General features: G+C 52.1%; 1 protein-coding gene across 1 annotated transcript; it reads left to right on the top strand.

Annotated features, from left to right (window-relative positions):
* Positions 1 to 525: 525 nt before the first annotated feature.
* Positions 526 to 20,372, top strand: LOC306955618 (lethal(3)malignant brain tumor-like protein 2; the record flags this gene model as incomplete). The annotated part of the gene is given in 32 exon segments (XM_079546939.1): positions 526 to 558; positions 2,688 to 2,964; positions 3,193 to 3,326; positions 3,655 to 3,782; positions 4,072 to 4,073; positions 4,076 to 4,146; positions 5,479 to 5,596; positions 6,372 to 6,506; positions 7,138 to 7,226; positions 8,875 to 9,106; positions 9,398 to 9,477; positions 9,895 to 9,999; positions 11,203 to 11,350; positions 12,143 to 12,225; positions 12,598 to 12,832; positions 13,585 to 13,650; positions 14,585 to 14,707; positions 14,912 to 14,972; positions 15,272 to 15,422; positions 15,568 to 15,675; positions 16,022 to 16,129; positions 16,415 to 16,534; positions 16,970 to 17,119; positions 17,344 to 17,406; positions 17,762 to 17,841; positions 18,250 to 18,316; positions 18,502 to 18,594; positions 18,741 to 18,896; positions 19,011 to 19,134; positions 19,337 to 19,446; positions 19,924 to 20,076; positions 20,187 to 20,372. Coding segments are annotated over 32 exon segments (3,789 nt in total).
* Between the last annotated feature and the right edge of the window lie 1,823 nt (positions 20,373 to 22,195).

Below are 22,195 nucleotides of genomic sequence, written 5' to 3'. Positions count from 1 at the left end.
ATCGCTGGGTCTTAGCAGAGTAGAAATATTCCTTTTTCTTTCTTTCTTTCTTTTTTTTTTTTTTTTTTCTATCTTCTGTGCCAACACATTGAAGTTGATAAACCAAAGTTTGGCATGAAAGACAACAAATGCTAGAGATATGAAGAGACAGTGCTTCCTGCCTACTCTTAACTGGGAGCTGGGATGAGGGATGTTGCTAGTGCGTCAACTAAGACCACGGTACTTTTCTACGGTGGGGGGGAGGGAAGCTGTCTTTGCATGAAATGATTGCAAGCTGAGGTTGAATCAACAGCTGCTCTTTGGAAGGCGGGAAACATGGAACAGTGCAGCCGCCGTATGGCACTACGCTCTTCCGCCTTCTAGCGGAAATCGAACTACGCCTCCCGTCGTGCCCCGCGGGGAGCGCAGGGGGAACAAACTCTTCGCTGATTGGCTTCTTTTCTTCCATCTGCGGCCAATCAGATGCGCGGCTGCTGGGGGGGGATGTGCTCCACGCGCGTGAGGCGGGCTAGCGTCTTAGGAGCCATGGAGCAGGAGCAGCAACAGCAGCAGGGGGAGGTGAGCGGCGGTGGGGTCGGGACGGCGCCGGCAGAGGCCTCCTGCTCCGACAGCGGAGCGCTGTGCAAAGCCCCACAGCACAGGCTGCGGGGCCCGGGCCGCCTCGTGTCCCGCGGGAGGCGCGCGGTGCGGGCTGTGGCGGCCGTGTAACGGCTGTTTGCGGGCGGTCCGCCTCCCCGTGTGGCGTCCGGTGTGGCTTCAGCGGGCCGTGAGGGTGGGGAAGAGACGTGGGCACTGCGGGTGTTCCCGCTCGGTAGCGCGTCTCTGCTTTCAGGCCCTTTTGGTTCCGGAGCAGCGATCCGAAGTTCTTTGCTTCCTGCGAGCTGAAGGGAGGTGCGAGCACAGAAGGGGCTGAGCTGCACAGTTCCTAGTGCCTCCCCTTGCGGTGCTCGCTGTGTTGATGCTGTCTTCTTGCTGCTGTCTTGCGAATTCCGAACACGTTTTCTCAGGTTGTTTTGCCCTTATTCTTAGCTTGAGGCTTTTCTGGTCGGCTCCTTCAGTTCCCGTCTCTCTGCTCTCACGGTAACAGCTCAGGATCTGAGCCTGCCTGGATGCCAGGTGTGATCAGATGCAGAGACGTGGTTGTAGGGAAAGGCTCTTTAATAAAAGGTGACCTGTTGAGACAGCTTCTGAACTGAGGTCAGCTCTGGTTTATGCAGTTTCCATATGAGGACATAAACTCAACTCTGAAAAAAGTTGGCCAGCTGATCACAGAAACACCAAGGTTGGAAAAGACCTTCAAGATTATCCAGTCCAACCATCCACCTGTCACCAATAGTACTTACTAAACCGTGTCCCTCAACACAAAATCCAAACGTTCCTTGAACACCTCCAGGGTCAGTGACTCCACCACTTCCCTGGGCAGCCCATTCCAGTGCCCGACCACTCTTCCAGAAAAGAAAAGTAGTATATCCTAAAATCTGATGTTTTGTTAGTTTTGGTGGCCAGAGCGTGTAACTTGGTACTCTATGGGAAGCTCACAGTGGCTTTGATGATGGTGTCTGCACTGGTGTGCAGTTGTTGAAAGAGACAGTGCCTAGAAGGACGCGGGCTCTTTCCGTCTTTGTCAGTGTGCCTGTGAAGTTCCCTGCATTCATCCCACATTCCTCAAACTTTATGTCACTGCAGTTCCATGGCTGTGTTTTTTACTCTTGGGAAGCAACGTACAGCATACAGTCTTCCTCTAAGGGAACTTGTTGCAGGAGGAGCAAGGCCAAGTGCAGGGTGCTGCACTTGGGCTGGGGTAATCCCACGTATTTATACAAACTGGGAGAAGAACCCTTTAAGAGCAGCCCTGCAGAGAAGGACATAGGGGTCCTGATGGATGAGAATCTGGACATGAGCCACCAGTGTGCGCTTGCAGCCCAGAAGGCCAACTGTGTTCTGGGCTGCATTAAAGAAGGGGTGGTCAGGAGGAACAGGGTGGTGATTGTCCCCCTCTACTCAGCTCTTGTGAGGCCCCATCTGCAGTACTGCGTCCAGGCCTGGAGCCCCCAGTACAGGAAGGACGTGGAGCTCCTGGAGCGGGTCCAGAGGAGGGCACTAGGATGATCAGAGGGCTGGAGCATCTCTTCTATAAGAGAAGTTGATGGAACTGGACTTGTTTAGCTTGGAGAAGAGAAGGCTCTGGGGGGACATCGTTGTGGCCTCCATATTTGAAAGGACTGTATAAACAGGATGGAGAACAACTGTTTATGAGGGTGGATAGTGAAAGGACAAGGGGAAATGGTTTTAAACTGAGATGGGAGGTTTAGGTTAGATATTAGGAGGAAGTTTTTCACTCAGAGGTGGTGATGCACTGGAACAGGCTGCCCAGAGAGGCTGTGGATGCCCCATCCATGCAGGCATTCAAGGCCAGGCCGGATATGACTCTGGGCAGCCTGCTCTGATGGTTGGAGACCCTGTACATAGCAGGGGGTTGAAACTCGATGATCGCTGTGGTCCTTTTCAACCCAGGCTGTTGTGTGATTTGTGTGATTCCTTAAACTCCTGAATTTGAGATTGTTGCATGGATTTCTTGCACAGTCCAAGGCTTCTCTGTGGTCCTGAAGGCCTCCCAGCAGTGAAGGCAAGCTTGTGAATGTTTGGCATAAAATGTCTGTTTTAAAGCAGTTAGTTTCTTTTGTTAGGTGGTGTCTTCCATTAGCAACAAAACTTCATCTTTGGAGAGGGTGGAGGAGGAAGGTGAGGAGGAGGAGGAAGAGGAGGAAGAGGATGACTTGGACATCTTTGGAGGCTATGACAGCATGCGGAGCTACAACAGCAGCATGGGCAGTGACAGCAGCTCCTGTCTGGAAGAATCTAGAGATGATGAGGTGGCAGAGCGGGAAGTAGGAGATCTTCCACTCTCCCCTGTGCACCAGCTACCCACGGGCCGGATTACAGAAGACAGTGGCTCTGAGCCAGGTAGTGCCCATTCTGGTGTGTGTGATGGAAGGCATAAGGGCTGGTGGAAAGCAAAGGGTGTGTGATTTCCTTCTGAGTATGCTCTGGGAGCAGAACTGGACTGAGACTGCAGGTTCTGGATTACATGGGGGACCCGCTATGTGCAGTGGGGATTGCCTGGGCTTAGATCTGTCACTTGTAAAGCATAGACCCTGCTAACTGCTCATATTTCTGTGCTTTTCCTCTCAGCTGTGTGCGAGATGTGTGGGATTGTGGGAACCAGGGAGGCTTTCTTCTCCAAGACCAAACGTTTCTGCAGTGTCTCCTGCTCCAGAAGTTACTCCTCGAACTCCAAGAAGGCCAGCATCCTGGCCAGACTGCAGGTGAGTCAAAACCCATCCTCCTTCCCCGGGGATAGAGCAGAATGCCCCTGTGTACAGGAATGGATTTTTGCTGTCTAGTGAGGTCTCAGGTTGCTATTACCAGTGGTTTCTTACTTCTGATGAAGCCCCCAGCGAAAAGCATACCAGTTGAGAGGTGTTGTTTCTTAGAAGCTGGGGAAGGACATAGTTATATTTTATTTGTTGTATCTTCTAGTTCCTGAGAGCACTGTAGTAACCTGAAAATCATCTCTGGAGAGATGTGCATCTCCTGCTGGCCAGTTGCAAGCTTCTCTTTCTTCCTATTCCACTAATGTTCCTTCTTCTGTAGGGGAAGCCACCAACGAAGAAAGCTAAAGTCCTGCACAAGGCAGCCTGGTCTGCCAAGATCGGGGCCTTCCTCCATTCACAGGGCACAGGGCAGCTGGCAGATGGGACGTTGACAGGCCAGGATGGTGAGTGTAGGCAAGTCATGAGGAGGTACATCTTTAGGAGGCGTGACTGTGAGATGCTTCACTCTGATTTCTCCAGAGAAGCTGGAGCCCCAGAGGTGGCCCCAAAACTCCATTTCTCAAGAGCAAGTGACACCACTTATGGGATCTAGCTCCCCTTCAGGGAAAATGCACTCGAATACAGAGTCCCTGCTCACTGGGTGGTGTGGTTGCATGTTGTAGTCTGGAGGTAATTGAGTACTGTGTGCTTCTAGATAAACCTCTTTGCCTTACTTTCTTCTGTTGTCTGTTTCTAGCACCTGGGCTTTGACTGGGGAAAGTACCTGCAGGAACATGGCTTCAAGGCAGCTCCAGTCAGCTGCTTCAAACACGTGAGTTCTTTGCTGTGCCTCCCAGTGTGCGTGGTACACGTTGCATGCACTGGGCTCTGTGGTGGTGAGTGGAGAGAGGCCTGGGGAGAGGGTTCTTGAGCACTGTTTGTGAGGAAGGGAGCTGGGGTTTCTCACAGCCAAGAGTGGGAGGGAGTCCCATGGGGGGAACCTTTAATTTCAAGGGTGGAAGCAGAGGAGTACTGCCAGTGGTGATGTGTCTTTACTGGGGTGGGTTTGACTGGGTTGGATGGCAGACAGTTCCCAGCTGCCTCTGTGATTTCTGTGGGTAAGTACCACACGCAGTGATGTGCAAGGAGGAACAATAACTGTTCCTCCAGCAGGTCTGCTTCCTCTGACAGTGATTGGCAAGCCCTGTGAGCCAAGGAGCCAAGGCAGAAAAAATGGAAGGATAGCAGTTATATTCTCTCTCTGTTAAAATAATTTGTTCTGTGTTTTGTTTTTGCTTCCTTTTTTTTTTTTTAACGTTTTGATCTGTGATTAGTATTAACAAAATTGTTTTTTTTGAGTATAGATCAGGAAGATAATGGCAATTTTATTGATGATTTGGGATTTTCATATTATAGAATGGCAGCAAGATAGGTCACCCTGAAAAGTAATGCCTCTTAGTTCCATGGAAACTACAAAAGATGCAAAGAGCACAAGAACAGTATTTGGTAGAGCAAATTCTCAACTACAAAGCACTATAAAACCTGGTCACCACCATTAGCTGAATCATAGAGATGAGCTGATGGAGACACTCTTCATTTTGTGGTGTGGCAGCAATACATGGCTATCTGGGACCTGGCTTGTCTTTCACATTGCTGTCTCCTGTGCTGAAATGCAGTACCCACACCTCACTATGCTCACATCCACTGTTTACTCTCTGCAACTGTTCAGCAATCATCAATGAATGTCAGTGGGTGCAGTTTTTTCCACATGGAGGAATTCAGTGACACACCTTTGCTTCATCCACACTTCCATGTCAGATGTCATTTTGTCAAACTGCCCCTCTGCTGCCCTCTGTCACGCGGCAACAGAATGGGATGGAATGTTGGCAGGAAGGTACAGCCTCTGCTGCTATATCACTGTGGGCCAAGTAATAAAGTAGGAGGCATTACTTTCAGAGCAGCTCTCCTAATTTGAGATTGTAGAACAGCCAGCAATGAAATAATACTTTTCTACCTCTTGGGATCTTCTATAAACACCGCAATGAAATGTTGGTCACAGTTTGGTTGCTGCTGGCAGGTACAGGAGGGATAAAGCACGCAAATCTTTTGTCTAAGGTGAAAGTGCCAATGTCCCTTTCCCATTGTGGCTGCCTCTATTCTTTAGGTGCTGCTCTTTGATCAGTGGGATGACGTGGTGAAAGGTATGAAAGTGGAGGTGCTGAACAGTGATGCTGTGCTCCCCAGCCGAGTGTACTGGATTGCATCCGTCATCCAGACTGTAGGTATGCCTCCAGTGCAAATGCCAGCAGCCAGGCACAGCTGACTGCTGGGGGAAACTTGAGTGAGAAGAACATAGCTGGTCATGTAAAGCATCAGCTCTTTGGAGCTCAGCAATTCATAGAATCATAGAATGGCCTGGGTTGAAAAGGACCACAATGATCATTGAGTTTCAATCCCCTGCTATGTGCAGGGTCGCCAACCAGCAGAGCAGGCTGCCCAGAGCCACATCCAGCCTGGCCTTGAATGCCTGCAGGGATGGGGCATCCACAGCCTCCTTGGGCAGCCTGTTCCACTGTGTCACCATCCTCTGAGTGAAAAACTTCCCCCTAATATCTAACCTAAACCTCCCGTTTCAGTTTAAAACCATTCCCCCTTGTCCTATCACTACCCACCCTTGTAAACAGCCGTTCCCCCTCCCATTCATAAGCTCCCTTCAAGAACTGGAAGGCCACAATGATGTCCCCCCAGAGCCTTCTCTTCTCCAAGCTAAACAAGTCCAGTTCCCTCGACCTTTCTTCATAGAAAGAAATTGCTGAGGGATTTTGGAACAGGAAATACCGTGGTATAGAAGAGGGAGGAAAACAGCATCTGATTCCTTTTCTGGTTGCTGGGGTCCTTTGCAAGGACTGTTCCACCTCCATAATGGTTGGAGAAGCTCTGATAACCTGTGCGGAGTTCTGAATTCCTTGTTGTAGGGATAAACCTGTAGTACCCAAGACAGAGAAGAGAAATTATGTCCCTGATGCCTTTCTCTGGTTGTCTTCTCTATCCTGACAGGATACAGGGCCCTTCTGCGATATGAGGGCTTTGAGAATGATGATGGCCATGACTTCTGGTGCAATTTAGGCACAGTGGATATTCATCCCATCGGCTGGTGTGCCATCAACAGCAAGATCCTGGTGCCACCACAGAGTGAGTGTGGGACAAGAGAGACCAGAACACTGGCTTGGCTGCCTTTGGTTATGCATGGTACAGTGGGATGGACACTCCTACCCACAGCTCTACTTGTGCTCTGCTGTGACAGTTGGGGTTGTTCACCCTGCATCTCCCTGTGGCTGACCCAGGGGGCTGCTGGGTGCTGAGCTGCTGTGTCACATCTGTGAACAGATCCTAATGAATGTAGTCCTTCTTCCTTCTGACCTTCACAGAAACTGTGTTTAGTTTTTGGAGGTTCATCTTGGATGCTGTTTCTGAGCAACACACTGGCTCCAGTTCTTGTTCAGCTAGCAGTTAGGAGAAGGAGGCTATTTTAGCAAGATTCTGGCAAGTGGGTTTGTTTGGTATGACTTACATGTTCCCTGTAATACCACTTCCACATCCAGATGGGTGGAGCTGGATGTCAGCTTGGCGCAGTCCCTTCTGTGGTGGTGATCCCTCACAGGCCATCGTGAGGGTGAGCTGCAGAGTAGAGTCTGTCTGAGAGCAGAGAGAGTGTTGGAGTGTGAAAGCCTTCTAGTACAGATGAACTCTCCTCACTGAAGAGGAAGGGTGTAGCACAGTCCTTTGGTCATAAAGATATGCTTTTTCCCTTCTGCATGTCTAGCTATCCATGCCAAGTACACTGACTGGAGAAGCTACCTCATGAAAAAATTGGTGGGAGCCAGGACCATCCCGGTGGATTTCCACATCAAGGTGAGACCTTGGTGAAGGCGGTGCTTCCTTTATTGCTTCTCAGGAAGCTGAGATGGTTTTTGCTGCTTGTTCGTGGAACACAGCAGAGAGCTCACGCTATGGAAGGTGTTGGAGGCAGGCAGATGTTGTCTGTGTGTTTCTTCTCCCAGCATTCCACTCCCACCTGATGAGCAGAAATGGGGAGTACCTTCCCTTCAGAGATGGGCATTCAGTTTAGGCTGATTGAAGTGTCAGAGTCCATTTAGAGTGCTCTGAGTAATTCTATAGCACTCTGAGATCTCCAGTGCCAAAAAGTCAGGTGTTCTATAAGTGCCTTTGGGTATTTGCAGGTGAGTACAGATAGGCTGTTATCAACAAGTTGCAGGTCTCCAAATAGTCCATCAGGAGGCAGCCAGTGACTCATTGGGTCTGTCTGTAGCATAACTCCAGTGTTGGAGGTAGAGTTGGCAGGTGGTTTATCATGTTGCTCAACCTTTGATCACAGTAAGATAGCGAAAATAAGGACCTGACCTCTTGAAGTCTACTGAAAATCCTCTTATCCTTTGGGAAGCTGTACCTCTCTGTTCCCACCCTTGAAACCTTTATGGCCTCTTTTAGGGCTGAAAAAGGCACGCAACTCCCCATTCAGTTCCTGCTGAACAGAGAAGTGATATTTTTCTCACCTTGCATAATATTCCACATGCTGGCTAAGCATGGCTCCTGGTCTGCGGTACCTGTTGTAAAGCCACAGGACCAAGGGAGATTTAAGGTGGATGTGCCCAGCCATGCTGTCATGTTGTGGGGCTGGCAGCTCCCTGTGCCTCTGATGAATTCAGCCCCATGCAACACTTCCCAGAGATTTGGGCAGCTTTGGGCAGTGAAATGAGCTGAGCAGAGTGTGTGTGAAGGGGAAAGCCGTTTCTTTGAAGTCTTTGGGGAAGGAAGGCACTGTGTGCAATCACAGAATCACAGAATCACAGAACTGTAGGGGTTGGAAGGGACCTCCTGAGATCATCGAGTCCAACCCCCCTGCCAAAGCAGGTTCCCTACACCAGGTCGCACAGGTAGGCATCCAGGCAGGTCTTGAACATCTCCAGAGAAGGAGACTCCACCACCTCCCTGGGCAGCCTGTTCCAGTGCTCCGTCACCTCACTGTAAAGAAGTTCTTGCGCATGTTTGTGCGGAACTTCCTATGCTCCAATTTCTGGCCATTTCCCCTTGTCCTGTCTCCACTCACCACTGAAAAGAGTCCGGCCTCGCCATTCTGCCCCCCACACCTTAGATATTTATAGACCTGGATCAGGTCCCCTCTCAGTCTCCTTTTCTCAAGGCTGAACAGACCCAGTTCACTCAGCCTTTCCTCATAGGGGAGATGCTCCAGGCCCTTCACCATCTTCGTGGCCCTCCGCTGGACTCTTTCCAAGAGATCCCTGTCTTTTTTGTACTGGGGAGCCCAGAACTGGACGCAGTACTCCAGATGAGGTCTTACCAGGGCAGAGTAGAGGGGGAGGATCACCTCCTTTGACCTGCTGGCCACGCTCTTTTTAATGCACCCCAGTAAGCCATTGGCCTTTTTGGCCACAAGGGCACACTGCTGGCTCATGGCCAACCTGTCGTCCACCAGGACACCCAGGTCCCCAATCGCCTCACCTCTTCTTCTTGTTGCCAGATGGCAGAGAGCATGAAGTACCCGTTCCGGCAGGGCATGCGGGTGGAGGTGGTGGATAAGAACCACGTGTCCCAGACACGCATGGCAGTGGTGGACACTGTCATCGGGGGTAGACCGAGACTCCTCTATGAAGATGGTGACAGCAATGATGACTTCTGGTGCCACATGTGGAGTCCCCTCATCCATCCTGTGGGCTGGTCACGGAGAGTGGGCCAAAGCATGAAGAAGACAGGTAGGGATCAGGCTCCCACATGCATCTTTTGGTTTGCTATTTGCTGCCCGGCTCTACTGTTAACACCAGTCCCATCGTGGTGGAAGATCAGGAGGCATTTGTTTTTGTATGAGCTCTGTATCACAGCCTGCTGTAGGAAGATGTAGAGGGATTGACCTGCTTTTATTCATCTGATCTGATCTTGTTTAGCTTTTGAGTTCTCACAGATAACTGATAGCCAGCATGTTTTCTTGCTGCATTTGCTGCAGGTTTCTCACTTCTTTTGTGTTTTTTTTCCCCCATTCCTTACAGAAGAAAAGCGCAGTGACATGGCAAACCACCCCACCTTCCGGAAGATTTACTGCGATGCTGTTCCCTACCTGTTTAAGAAGGTAGGACAGTGTATGGGAACTACTGAGTCACGGCCTGAACCTCTGATTGATCACCTGAGGCGAGCCATGAGTCTGCCAGAGGAGCACAGGTGAAGGCATTTCACCTGTGCTGCCGGAAGGGGTGGAGCCAGGCTCCACTCCTCCTAGACCTATTTAAGAGCTGGCTACCAGAGGGGAAGGATCTCTTCTGGAGATCACCTCTCTTGGTGTTTTGTGGTGAGCCCAGCCGAAGGGTAAGCTCTTCCAACTTGCTGGCATAAGGGCAGTATTGTGCTGTCTGCCTCTTTACATTGTATTTTAGTTCTTTATTTCCCCTCCCTTCTTGTGTTAATCCGGTTTGCATCTGGGGCAGTTGGTGTCAGGATGGGGCTGTCCCACACCCCTGACAGTACATGGTGTTCTGGGGCTCTCCTGTAGGTTCGTGCTGTATATGCTGAAGGTGGCTGGTTTGAGGAAGGCATGAAACTGGAGGCCGTTGACCCTCTGGATCTGGGCAACGTTTGTGTGGCCACTGTTTGCAAGGTAAGTTCTGGGTGGGGAAGAGGTCTTCTGGCTTTATCTGAGACATTCCAGCCTTTCCTCAGGTCTTTGCAAATGGGTAGGACTGGGTAGAATTTTGCCTGGGAGACAGGAGAGCTGTAAAGTGGAGCTGTCAAGAGAAAGGTGGGCAGCTAGGATATGGAGGGTGTGAATTGGGGCATTAGCTCAGAGGTCTAGCAGGCTGATGAGATCAGTAGCTGGCCATTCACATCTACCTGAACAGCAAGAAGATGAGCATGTGTGATCTATGAGCTAACTGTCCAAGGTGTGTGACTGACAACAACCTTCACACCTTGGCATGCAGTAGGAAAGATCCTATCTGCAGTAAGGAGAGCCATCTGTAGTGCTGCCTTGAGGAAAGAGAACTGATGAAGGGTAGTGGCATATATCTTCTAATGGGCAGCATTCATAGGTTTGGGAAGCTGAGGATAAATGCATCTCTGACTATCTGTGCTGATGAGGTGATAGTGGGTGGGCTTTCCTTCTGGGCTGGTATTGGAAAGTAAATTGCTCCTCCAGGTTTCCTCACGAGGGTGCTCTGCATCTCCCAAAGCGGGGTTTACTTGGGATTTCCCTCAAGAAGGGAACTGCTGTAACAGAACCCCACGCAGAAGGCTGTGATAGCTGGGGTCTGGCAGGGGGAATCCAAAAAACTTTTGACTGGAAAATATTCCCTTTAGCCAGCTCTTCAGAATGCTGAGAGACTGGGGGCAGTTGTGCTTACAATATTTTGTCAGTACTAATTAGCTGCAATGGACGTTGTGAAACGAGTCTCACTGCTGTAAGTAGCTGCCTACAGCTGGATTGGGTGACCTTCCCTTCAGCCCAGTAACAAACTCACAGTGTGTCCGGTGTAGAGGGGGCTCTGGGCTGCCAGTAGGATCTGGTTTTGGGGGACAGCAGAGCTCCCAACCTTTATGGTGGAGCCCTGATCATAAAACTGATAGTGTCAGTTCCAGTCCTGCAGCAGTTGCTGCTCTGAGGATTAGCTTATGCTGGTTGACGTATCAGGAGAAGCTTCTGTGGATCCTGGAGCATATACTAAAATATATTAAAATAAACTAAAACATACTAAAAAATACTGCATTTCACTGTCTAGTGGCAATGGTGGTTCAGCTGTGGGTGCTGTGAGATCTTTTGAAAGGAGAGACTTTAGAGCACTTTTGCCTTTCACTCCTATCTTAGGTGCTCCTGGATGGATATCTTATGATCAGCGTTGATGGAGCCACATCTGATGATGGCTCTGACTGGTTCTGCTATCATGCTTCCTCACATGCCATCTTCCCTGCCAACTTCTGTCAGAAGAACAACATTGATCTGACCCCTCCAAAAGGTGAGATTTGGATTCTGGCCTGTGGCAAAAACCTGTGCACAGAATCTGCTGGACTGGGCTTTTCTGGGAAGTGGCAGATTGAGATGAATCAAAACCTCTGAGTTCCACCCTTCCTGGTTTTTGAGATATAGCTGACTGGAGGAAAAGCTCTCACTCAGTACCGAGTCTTGGTGAAATGAAGGAACGTCTCCAGAGGGCATCACTGTTAGTTTAGCACCTGAAGGATCATGGGGACAGGTGTACAATTCCAGGTGAATAACCAGAGGTGTAAAGGATAACAGCGCTGGGAAGTGATAACTAGAGCTATTGCTCTGTGACTCGGACCACTAGAAATGGCAGGAGCCACCTCTTCTTGCACAAATAAATCGAGTCTGATATGCCATCCCTCTAAGAGTGGATTTTACTGCCTCACCTGGCCATGCCCAAAAAGGCCTACTCTGAATTTGTGTTGCAGCGTTTTGTGTAGTGCTATCCTGTCTTCCTTTGATGTTGCTGTGGGTGGGATAAAGATTGCTTTTAGTGGCTTGCTTTCGATGTGCGATCAAATCCCTTCTTGATTGTTTCTCCTCACCTATTTCTGTGGTCTGATATGTGATTGACATGGGTGTTGCATCTTTTCTCTCTGCCCACTGGAGGGAGGTGCTGGACTGCCATGGAATCTGTACTCTAAGAGTATGTCCAAATCAGATTTACACGCTTTGGAGGTAGCTACTGTGCTTGTTTCTTGCCTTTTCTCTCAGCTGATCTGCCCGGTGGTTGTGTTTTTTCTCTGACCTCTTCTTCCTCCTTCAGGCCAAGATGCAAAGACTTTCAACTGGGAAAGTTACCTGGAAATGACAAAATCAAGATCTGTTCCGGCACGGCTCTTCAACACAGTGAGTGCTGCCCAGGAGAAGAGATGTGTCTGTAGTCAGCAAGAAAGGCCACAAGAGTTCTGTCTGTTGTAGAGTAGTTGAGGCTGGAAGGGGCTTCTGCGTCCATCTGTTCCAACCTGCTTGAGCAGGGACACCTAGAGCAGGGTGCCTAGGCCCACATCCAGATGGCTTCTGAAGGTCTCCAGGGAGAGAGGGAGGGAGATCCTGCAGCCTCTGTCAGCAATTTCTGGCTGTGTTCAGGCTTGAGAGTGGGCTTTTTCTTTCTGCTTGCTGTAGGCAAGCCTGTAGCTGTTGTAGGGAACTGCTGTCCAGTATGGCTTTGGTCTGGATGCAATTGTCTTGAGTTTTCCTTTATCTTTTTAATGCACTCAGGACTGCCCAAAGCGTGGCTTCAAGGCAGGCATGAAGGTGGAAGCAGTGGATCTGATGGAACCCCGGCTCATATGTGTGGCCACGGTGAAGCGTGTAGTGCACCGTCTGCTCAGCATCCATTTTGATGGCTGGGACAACGAGTATGACCAGTGGGTGGACTGTGAGTCTCCAGACATCTATCCTGTGGGGTGGTGCGAGCTGACAGGTTACCAGCTTCAGCTGCCTGTTGTTCCAGGTGAGTGAAGACTTGACTCTGGTTTCTAATGCTGGAGGCAAAGGTGTCCTCCCTCCTTCTGTGTGAGCGGCTCCTCGTTTTGGCCCATTTGACAGCTTGGGCTGTGCTGGCTCCCACAAGTCCTTCTCTGCAGCCGCACAAGCTTGCAACTGGCAGAGGAAGGAGTCTGTGGTGAGGAGCAAACAACGTGAGGTTTGAGGTTGGCTCAGGTTTCCCCTCGGCATCCCCACCTGCACACCAACAGAGACCTGCTTGTGCTGAAGTTGGGTAGAGTTCAGGTGGTCCTGTCCCTGCACAGCTCCCTCTTACTAAGCACGCTACAGCCTTAGCCAGGTAGCAGGGGCACCTTGGGCACCGCTCCCTTATCTCATAATTTCTCTGACTCTGTGAAAGGTAAGAGTTTCCCTCTCAAGAGTTTGTTCCTTTCCTTGTCACAGGGAGGCCATTGCCTCACCTCTGCAGATCACTTCCTTTTGCATCCAAGCTACAGAGCTCTTTTTTTCTGCCTGTTCCTGCCCAACATGCACTAGGCCTCTCTCCCCGTGCTGCCCCAGCCTGTCACCCTGTGCCCTCACGTGGAAGCACAGACAACAGCTGCACTAGGGCCTTGCTTTCCCCTCAGCCGGTTGTCTGGGGAAGAGGGCGCTGACTCGGGGGGACGGGTGTATCTTGTTTCTCGCTTATATCACTTCATCCCAGTTACCTACTGGTTGTGGGACTTGGCTTTCGTTTCCCTCTCGTCTCTATGGCAGAGCTCACAACTCCAGTGAAGGCCAAGGAGGTGCCCAAGAATAGGAAGAAACCCTATGGAAAGAAGAGTGAGTGATGTTTGATTAGTGCCCTCCCGCTCGCTCGCAGGCTGGGCCCAGTGAGAGGAACCCTGTGTATGATCAGAGCAGGAGAGAGAGGCCTTGTCTTGCTGTGTTTGCTCTCAGTCAGCTCTGGGTGTGACAGCTCAGCTTCATCCTTCTTACTCGCCCCCATTACCCAAGAGCAGAGCGCTGTGTGTGTGTGGGAAGGCTCTGTCTCACAGTCTTTTCTGTTGGCTGAGGTACAAATGGCGCTTGTTTCCAGGCGTGAGGTGTGCTGCTTTCCCACCATGTCTGTGGTAAGAGGGAGTTTCTTGGCCACAGCTGGAGGGCAGCCAGAAAGCTGCTTTGTGCTGAAGGAAAGAAAGCCTTAAGATGGCTGAAGAGGCCAGTAGTGGGGCTGGACCGTGTCACTGTTCTACCTTGTCCTCGTTGCTGTCGTTGTTGCAGTAGATATGGCAAGTCATGCATAGACGGGCAAGGAGTTCATTCCTGGGTGGTGGAGAGGAATGGACATCTAAAGAGTACACAGACCCTGAACCTAAGTAAAAACGTCAGCTAAAATTGAAAATATCAATGCTACAGTGTCCATGCCCTGGAGCCACCGTGCCCATTTCTTAGGGCTAGACCCAGACAGGTAAGCAAATCTTGGATGGACTCCAACAGGACCAACTCCTGGGAATTTAAGCACATGCTGAAGTCCATTATCTCTAATGAAGGACAACACGGAGGAGCATATGTTGAAATGGGGAATGTAGAGTTCTTCTTCAATAGCTCCTTTCCTTTTTTGTTTTTTAAGTAACCAGTTGGCAGCTGATGATGGTGTAGTTTGCTGGTTGGTTGCGCTGGTCCCTGGCCTGTGGCTTCTCAGTGGAGCTGGGGTGCTGATCTACCAGGGGAAAGAAGTGCACATTTTCCTATGCTTTGTTATCTCTTTCTTAAGGAAAAAAGTTACCTGCCAAAAGCCGCACCATCAAGCAGACGGTCAAGAAGCCTCCCGTCTCACGGCTAAAGCGAGAAGCAAAAGCTTCCAGCAAAGCTTTGCCAGATCCAGCACCTGACGAGAGTAAGGGAATGCGTGACTTGACCCTGTAGCAATGTGCAGCTCTCTGGTGCTGGGGAAGGGGGTTGGGTAGGGTGCATGGGGTGGGGTCTCAGAAGAGTTCCTGTTGCACATAAAGGCTTAATTTCACCTTTGCGTGGACAGATAGAAGGTGGACTACACTGGCTTTCCCTGTATTGATTTCTCCTTCTCTTTTTCCTTTGCTAGTCATTGCTGTGCAGGTGAAAGAAGAAACCAGCAGCGTCTGTGCAATGACCCCAGCATCTGGGTGAGCTGGTTTGGGAAAAGAAAGTGCTGTTGGGGTGGTGATGCTGCTGCCAGCACGGGCAGGGCTGGGGTGACTAGAGAGGTGCTGGAGCATTGACCACAAGGTCATGATGGCTCCTGTGGGGAGAGCAGGCCGAGTGGAGCGGGCAGGTCCCTGTGCTGTGCATGGAAAGCGCACAGCCTGGTGCTAAGGCTGGCCCTCACGTCACAAGCCAAAGCTTCTCCTCTGCTCTTGATTCTCTGCTCATGCCCAAAGGGCTGCCCTGATGAGCAGCTGGCTTCCCTTTGCCTTCTGACCAGGAAAATCACACCCACAATTGTTCTCTGGCAGGTGAGGACGGCTGTTCTTTATTTCATCAAGGATCTGCTGAGTTCTAACATCTGGAGCTGCTCAGCCTGGGATGTGGTGGGGCACATCTTCAGGGAGTTCAGCCGCACCACAGGAAGAAGGGTAAGGGCAGTGGGCAGCATCTTCTTTGGGAAGACCCGTGCTGCTCGGAGGGTGGCACAGAAGCACTGCTGGGGCCACGCCTGAGCCTCCCGAGAGGCTCCTGAGAACTGAGCATAACCAGTGTTTCAACACCACTGTCGTGCAGGCAGCCGGAGACCTTTCTGCCCGGGAAGCCCAGGAAGAAGGAGCTCTCCAGGAGCTGTGCATGGACATCCTGGGATCCCTGGACGTCTCTGTGAGAGGGATGTCCAAAGTAAGTCACGCTCTGCCCTGCTGCTGCTCCCTGCCCTTGCACCACGTGTTCCTCGTCCCATTCCAAGACCCCAGGTCTCTCCTCCAATGTGCTCTGAAGCAGGAACAGCCTCTCAAGCGATGCTGCGGAGCGGCCGCACGCCTTTGTGGCGCTGCCTCTTCCGCTCTGTGCCAAGCCCAGGGGGGTCTGAGGAGAAGAGGGCGGGCGGCTTTAATGGAGGGAACGCTGGGGGAGCTGGGAGAGGCACTGTTCTTCCAGGCACCTCTCCTCAGAAGGCTGCGGCGACTTGGGAGTGAGGGAAGAGGCAAAGGGCAAGGGAACATTGTCTTCTCCTGTTCTCCAACAGTTCCTGAGGGCGTCAGTGGACACGGCAGATGATGAGGCGTGGACCGAGGCCCTGAGCAGTGAGCTGAGCCGGCGGCTGAGCAGCTCTGCCAGCAGCTCTGCAGAAAAGGTGAGTTCCCCCCGGCTCTACCCAGCGGTGCAGCTGCAGGTGTCCAGCTGGGGCTGGGGCTGCGGCTGGTGCTCTGCTCACGCGGGATGCTGATGCTGCTTGCCCAGTCTGTGCCCCCCAGAGGCCTTTCCCTGCAATCTGCCCGGGGATGGCTAAAGCTGGGCCCTGCAGCTGCTCTCAGCGACTCCCAGCGTGGGAGCGTGGGTCCTCCCCACCTGGCCCTCCCCCAGCACGTTAAGCTGCTGCCACATCTCAGCTCCTTCCTTCCCTTCCTTTCCTATGCAGTCATTCCTGTACAAGGCTCTGGGCACAGTGCTGGGATCCTGTCAGGGAGTCCTCCACGTGCAGGAGAAGCTGCTGCAGCACCTGGAGGAGGCAAACGCGGAGGAGCCATGTGAGGCCCAGGTGAGCTCTTCTCTCCTCCAGCTCCTGCGAGCTCCTCCAGGCCCTGCTCTGGCCCTGGGGCAGGGGGCTTTTCCTGGCCCTGCTCCAGGCCTTCCTATCTCCTCACTGCTGCCATTTTGCTCAGGAGAGGACCTGTAGATTCAGGCCTGTGCCAACGGCCCCTTGTTCTTTTGTGCAGGGAATCATCTCTCTTCTCAGCCATGCTGCTGAGAACAACTTCCACACAGTCCTGGCCACGCTCACCATGTTTGCGTCCAGGCTGTGCAAAGGCCGCAATGCCAGGATTTCCAGGCGCAAGAAGGTAAAGCGTTACGGGTTTCCATCTTGGCATTCTTCAGCCTTATTTTCCCTGCAGCTCCTGCCTTGGGAGCCCAGGTGCATCGCGGGGCACTGGGGGCCGTTAGCGAGTGTCTCAAGGCATTTCTTCCCACACAGATGGAGCTGGACAGCACGAGAGCTCATGCCACACGCAGCGCTCTCATGCTCGCCCACGGCAGCGTGGCACTGCGTGCCTCCAAGGAACAGCTGCTCGCCCACCTGGAGGGAGACATCGTGGGCAACATCCTGATGCTCTACAGCTGCCGGGTGAGAGCTCAAAGAAGCATGCCAGGGTGTCTGAGCGCCCAGCTGCAGCCCCTCCACGTGGGGGGGATGCTGAGATGGGCCTTTCCTTTCCAAAGTCCCTCGGGGAAGGGTTTGTGTCCACATGAAGATCCAAGCCCTTCCCTTAGCGTTGTCTCCCCGTGTCCCCCTTGCAGCCCTTGTCCCTTCCCGCAGTTCAAAGAACGTTCTTGTCCCTTGCTCCTCAGGACTTGCAGAACAACCTCGCGCTGGTGCAGAGCATCACCGACTGCAGCTCTGCCTTCCAAGCTGTGGGTGGTTCTGCAAGCTTTAACCCCTCCTTGAAGAGCAAGCTGCTGGAGATCCTGATGGTGAGTGCCTAGAGACAGGGCTGTGTGCAGAGGAGTTCTGGGCTGCACCACAAGTCTCGCTTCCCTGGGGGCATGCAGGTGTCCAGCAGCCACACGTCTCCAGCTGGTGGGGACCTTGGGTGCTGGCAGGCAGGGGCCGGGCAGCGGGCTGGGTGCACCAGCTGCTGCATCCTGCAGTGCTTCCATGGGAAAGTGATGGGGCTGGTGTGTGGCAGTTGTGCCTGTCTTGAGGCCGGGTGGAACAGCTCTTGTGTGCCCCTTGCCCACTTTGACACGGTCTCTCTGGGACTTGCAGGACCTGATGAAGAGGTATTACTCGGGCATGCCTGTCTCCCCAGTGCCTCTCAAGGTGGTTCTGGCCCTGGAGCAGTTGAGGTAAGGGCTGAGGTCACAAGGCAGGATGGTGGTCCCCATTTTGGGTAGCTCCTGAGGGCCCGGAGGGGGCAGGGAGGGAGGAGCTGCATCTACAGCAGGAGAGATGGCTGGGCTGTTGTGCCCAGCGAAGTTGAGGTTCTGGGCAGGGAGAAAGGCCCTGGTGCTCCTGTCCCCTGGCAGGGAAGAGAGGGAGAGCTGGGGTCTCCTTCCCTCCAGAGCGGGAGGTGGTTCACTGCTGCTGGGGAGGAGGTGGGCGCTGCTGGAACTGAAGGCAGTGCTCAGCAGCATGAGCTGGGGGTATTGGCTTTGTAGCTGTTGATTGGGAGAAACTCAGATGTTGTCGGAACCAGTCTGGAGAGCACTGGTAAAGGCCCTTTCTGATTTCTCTTCCTTTTTTCCTCCTCTCAGCAAGCTGAAGCCCTCTTTCGAAAGCAAAGACATGCGTGAGATGTTGGTCCTGTGCTGCAAGAACATCGTGACATATCCTTCAGCAGGGATGATGCTGAAGATCAGGAAGTCACAGCACGCAGCACAGTACCTGCAGGTAACCTGCCGTAACTTTCCCGGCCACCTCTCGGTCGGAACCCTACCTCAGCACACACAACCTCTGCTCTGGCAGCAGCCGTGATGCTACACGTCACTCCCCTCTTCTGCTTTCAGCTTCAGCAAACATCACTGAGAGCTCTGGGCCGGCTCATGGTGGTCCTGCTGGAGACAGAGCCCAGCGGCGGCTTCTTCCAGAACATAGTCCACGTGAGTATGTGCTGCGGGAGCAGCAGTGCCGGTGCTCAGTGAGGCGGGAGGCCTTGAGGGAAAGGGCTGGGAAAGGAGGGGCAGGGAGAGGGGTGGCAGGAAGGGAAGGAAATGACGTCCTCAGTGAGACAGATGCTCTACCCCAGGTCCTGCAGAAATCTATGGTATCCACCAAGGTGTGGGAGCGCCAGAGGGCCCTGCAGACCTGCTCCCAGCTGCTGTCTGTTTGTGAAGAGCTTCAAGTGAGTAAAGAGCCCCACCGCATGCCCCCTGCTCCCTCCCCGGTGCCCCTGAGCTGGAAGGTGAGCTCCGCCCAGCTGTGCATGCTGTGTCATGGCGTGGGGAAGCCACCGATGGGAGAAGCTGGGGAGAGCTGGGGCCGTCTACAGCTTTGTTCCTGCCTCTCACCCCTGCAGAGAGGAGATGCCTGTGAGCACTTTGGCTCCTTGGTGGGATTGCTGGCGCCTCTGACGTGTGACCCCATGCCCGCATCCCGCCAGCTGGCCGTCACCTGTCTGAGCTCCCTTCTGCGAATCCAAGGTGAGTGGAGCAGGCGTGCTCCAGCCCTCTGCCCTCCTCCGTAGCCCTACCAGAGCCCCACGGGCTGCGCCCTCTTGACAGGAGGGAGAGGCACCGTGCACGGTTCACCTCTTGTCCCCATCCTGTCCTCTGTCTTTCCCCCGTGGAAAGCGGTCCTGTTTCCAGAAGCATGACTCCCCTTTTCTCCCTCTGCTCTTTCCAGCCAAAACAGTCAACACAGTCATTGAGACGGGTGACATCGGGAGCCTGTGCGAGGGGCTGCATGCCTGCAGCATCGCCTCTCAGCTCCAGACCACGTCCAAAATGGCAAGAGTAAGTGGACCCAAGAAGGGGTGGTGGGATCTCTGTCCGTAGAATTCTGCATGGCCCTATGCTGCTCCCAGCCTCTGACACCATTTCCAAAATGAGCTGTCACCCTGAGACTGCTTTTCTCAGCAAGTAGCAGGAGGCTCTGAGCTACGCCTGGCCTTCAGGCACCCAGAGCAAGGAGCTGATGCCACGACATGCGTTTGTGTGTGTGTATGTGACCGTGCGTGTGTGTGTGCATGTGTGACTGTGGCTGCTGGGAGGTAGGCTTTGCTTGTAAGCAAACACCATGGGTGCAGAAGCTGAGAGAAGGCTCAACCGCCTTCCGTAGAAACAGCAGGGTACAGACAGCAGGAGCGCTGTGATTGCCGCCTGAATGAGCGGCAAGCCGCTGAGCTAAGAATGCCCTCAAGACTGCTTGGTGTTTGGAAGAGCTGCAGCAGAGCAGTGATGGGATCTCTCCCGCTTCTCATTTCTCTGCAGATCGTGTGCAGAAACTTCCCCCTAGAACGCACCGTTGACTTCATGGCGGCCATCAAGGAGACGATCCGGAAAGCCAACGGAGTGCGTGTGCGTGCGTGTGGGAAGTGGATGACCACCTTCCTGCAGATGCACGGGAAGGACATCAGTTGGAACGTAAGAGACTTTCTCCCACGTGTCTTGGACTTGTTCTGGCCATTGCACATGGCTAGGCCCTGCAGAGTCCAGGATGCAGCAAGTCATTCTTTCTCCCCTTCTTCCTTCAGGTGCCTCCGATCCTCTACATCCTGCGCAGCATCACATCGTTTGCGCAGCAGAGCACGTTCCTGCCCTTCCTGTGCCAGGCGGTGGTCATCCTCACCCGCTGTCACACTGAGGCTGTCATGAGCAACTTCTCCCGGCCGCTGGGGCCAACAGACAGGTACTGGCACTCCCGCCTTTGCTGTGCCTGAGGTCACACTTGTAGCTGGCCTCTGCCAGAGGAATCCAGGGAGGAGGCAGCTTGGAGTCTGTTTGAGGTCACAAGTCACAACCTGAGACTCTCCTTTTTCTAGTGAGACGTGGAAAAGAATAAGAGAGTTTTGCCTTCAACGCTGGAGGCGGTAGAAGAACAAAGAGAAAGACAAAGAGGAAGAGGAAGGGAGGAGAAGGAGAAGGAGAAGCGAAGCGACGAGAAGCAAAGCGGAGAAGCGAAGAGAGAAGAGAAGCGAAGCAAAAGAGAAGCGAAGCAAAGCAAAGAGATACCATTAATCACATAGAGAATTGTAATTGTATTTGAATTGTAATTCAAATTCAAATTGTAATTCATTGTAACACTATTCTTATTAATATCTTTAATCATAAATAAATAAATAAAACCACTATTTATATTCATATTATTAATATAAAAAATCTCTCTGGTAATAGGCTTGTAAAAGCCAAATGGGAGGTGGCAAAAGTTCAGACACTCTTCCTTATCGTAGCTGAATCAATTGGTTTGTTCAGAATTATGGAACAGACTCTAACATCTTATTCGAGCATTTCCTGCCCAAGAAGAATTAGATCACATTATTCTTGGAAGTCTAGAAAGCAAGGGATGATTAGTTATGGCTCTGACCGGTTAAGGACTTCCTCCCCAAGATGGGCTGCTGTGATGGAAATGATGTTCCTTGAGTAACAGACCAACAGCAAAAAGCACAGAGACCAGCACTGCAAACTGGTGAAGCTGGTTGCGTGGAGGGCTTCTATCAGAATATTCTGCAGTGGTTTTAAAGGTTTGTTTCCAACTGCTTGAGTTTCCATGTGCATCCTGAATGGCCAATATGTTCATCCATCCGTCTGTCACTGGCAGGAGATGTTATGTGACGAGAAACTGGATATGAGCAAGCAGGGTGCGCTTGCAGCCTGGAAAGCCAACTGTGTTCTGGGCTGCATTAGAACAGGGGAGGCCAGCAAGGAAAGAGAGATGGTAGTCCTCCTCTACTCAGCTCTTGCGAGGCCCCGTCTGGAGGACTGCATCCAAGGCCTGGGGCCCCCAGCACAAGAAATATGCAGAGCTCTTCTATCAGGTCCCGAGGAGGGCCGCTAAGATGATCAGAGGACTGGAACACATCTCCTACGAGGAAAGGTTGAGGAGACTGGGCTTGTTGAGCTGGAGAAGAGAAGGCTCTGAAGAGACCTCACTCTGCCCTTCCAGCTCTTGAATGGAGCATACAAACAGGAGAGGGAACAGCATTTTACAAGGGTGGAGATGATAGGACAAGGGGGGATGGTTTTCAACCAAGACAAAGGAGATTTAGGTTAGATATGAGGAGGAAGTTTTTCACACAGAGGGTGGTGACACACCGGAACAGGCTGCCCAGGGAGGTTGTGGATGCCCCATCCCTGGAGGCATTCAAGGCCAGGCTGGATGTGGCTCTGGGCAGCCTGCTCTGCTGGTTGGCGACCCTGCACATAGCAGGGGGGTTGAAACTAGGTGATCATTGTGCTCCTTTTCAACCCAGGCCGTTCTGTGATTCTATGATTCTGTGACATGTCTTTGCAACTGCATCTGTCTCTCAAATACTACAGATACTAGCCAGATGAGGCATACGTCTCCTGACGGGGAAATGTAAATAAAAAAGAAGACTTTTAACTTTGCATGCAACTCAAGTAGAAGTATGCAGTTATATCTATCGCAACATAAAGCTCTCAAAATCATTTCCATCTGGTGTAGAATGCGGCTGGGATAGCATGAAAAGCAGAACACAATACTTTAAAAATGGCTTATTTAGTAATTTAATTGATTGATTGGGAT

Source organism: Tetrao urogallus (assembly GCF_951394365.1).
Source record: "Tetrao urogallus genome assembly, chromosome: 1".
Classification (NCBI taxonomy): Eukaryota; Metazoa; Chordata; class Aves; order Galliformes; family Phasianidae; genus Tetrao; species Tetrao urogallus.
This window is presented reverse-complemented; position numbering and strand designations above follow the sequence as displayed.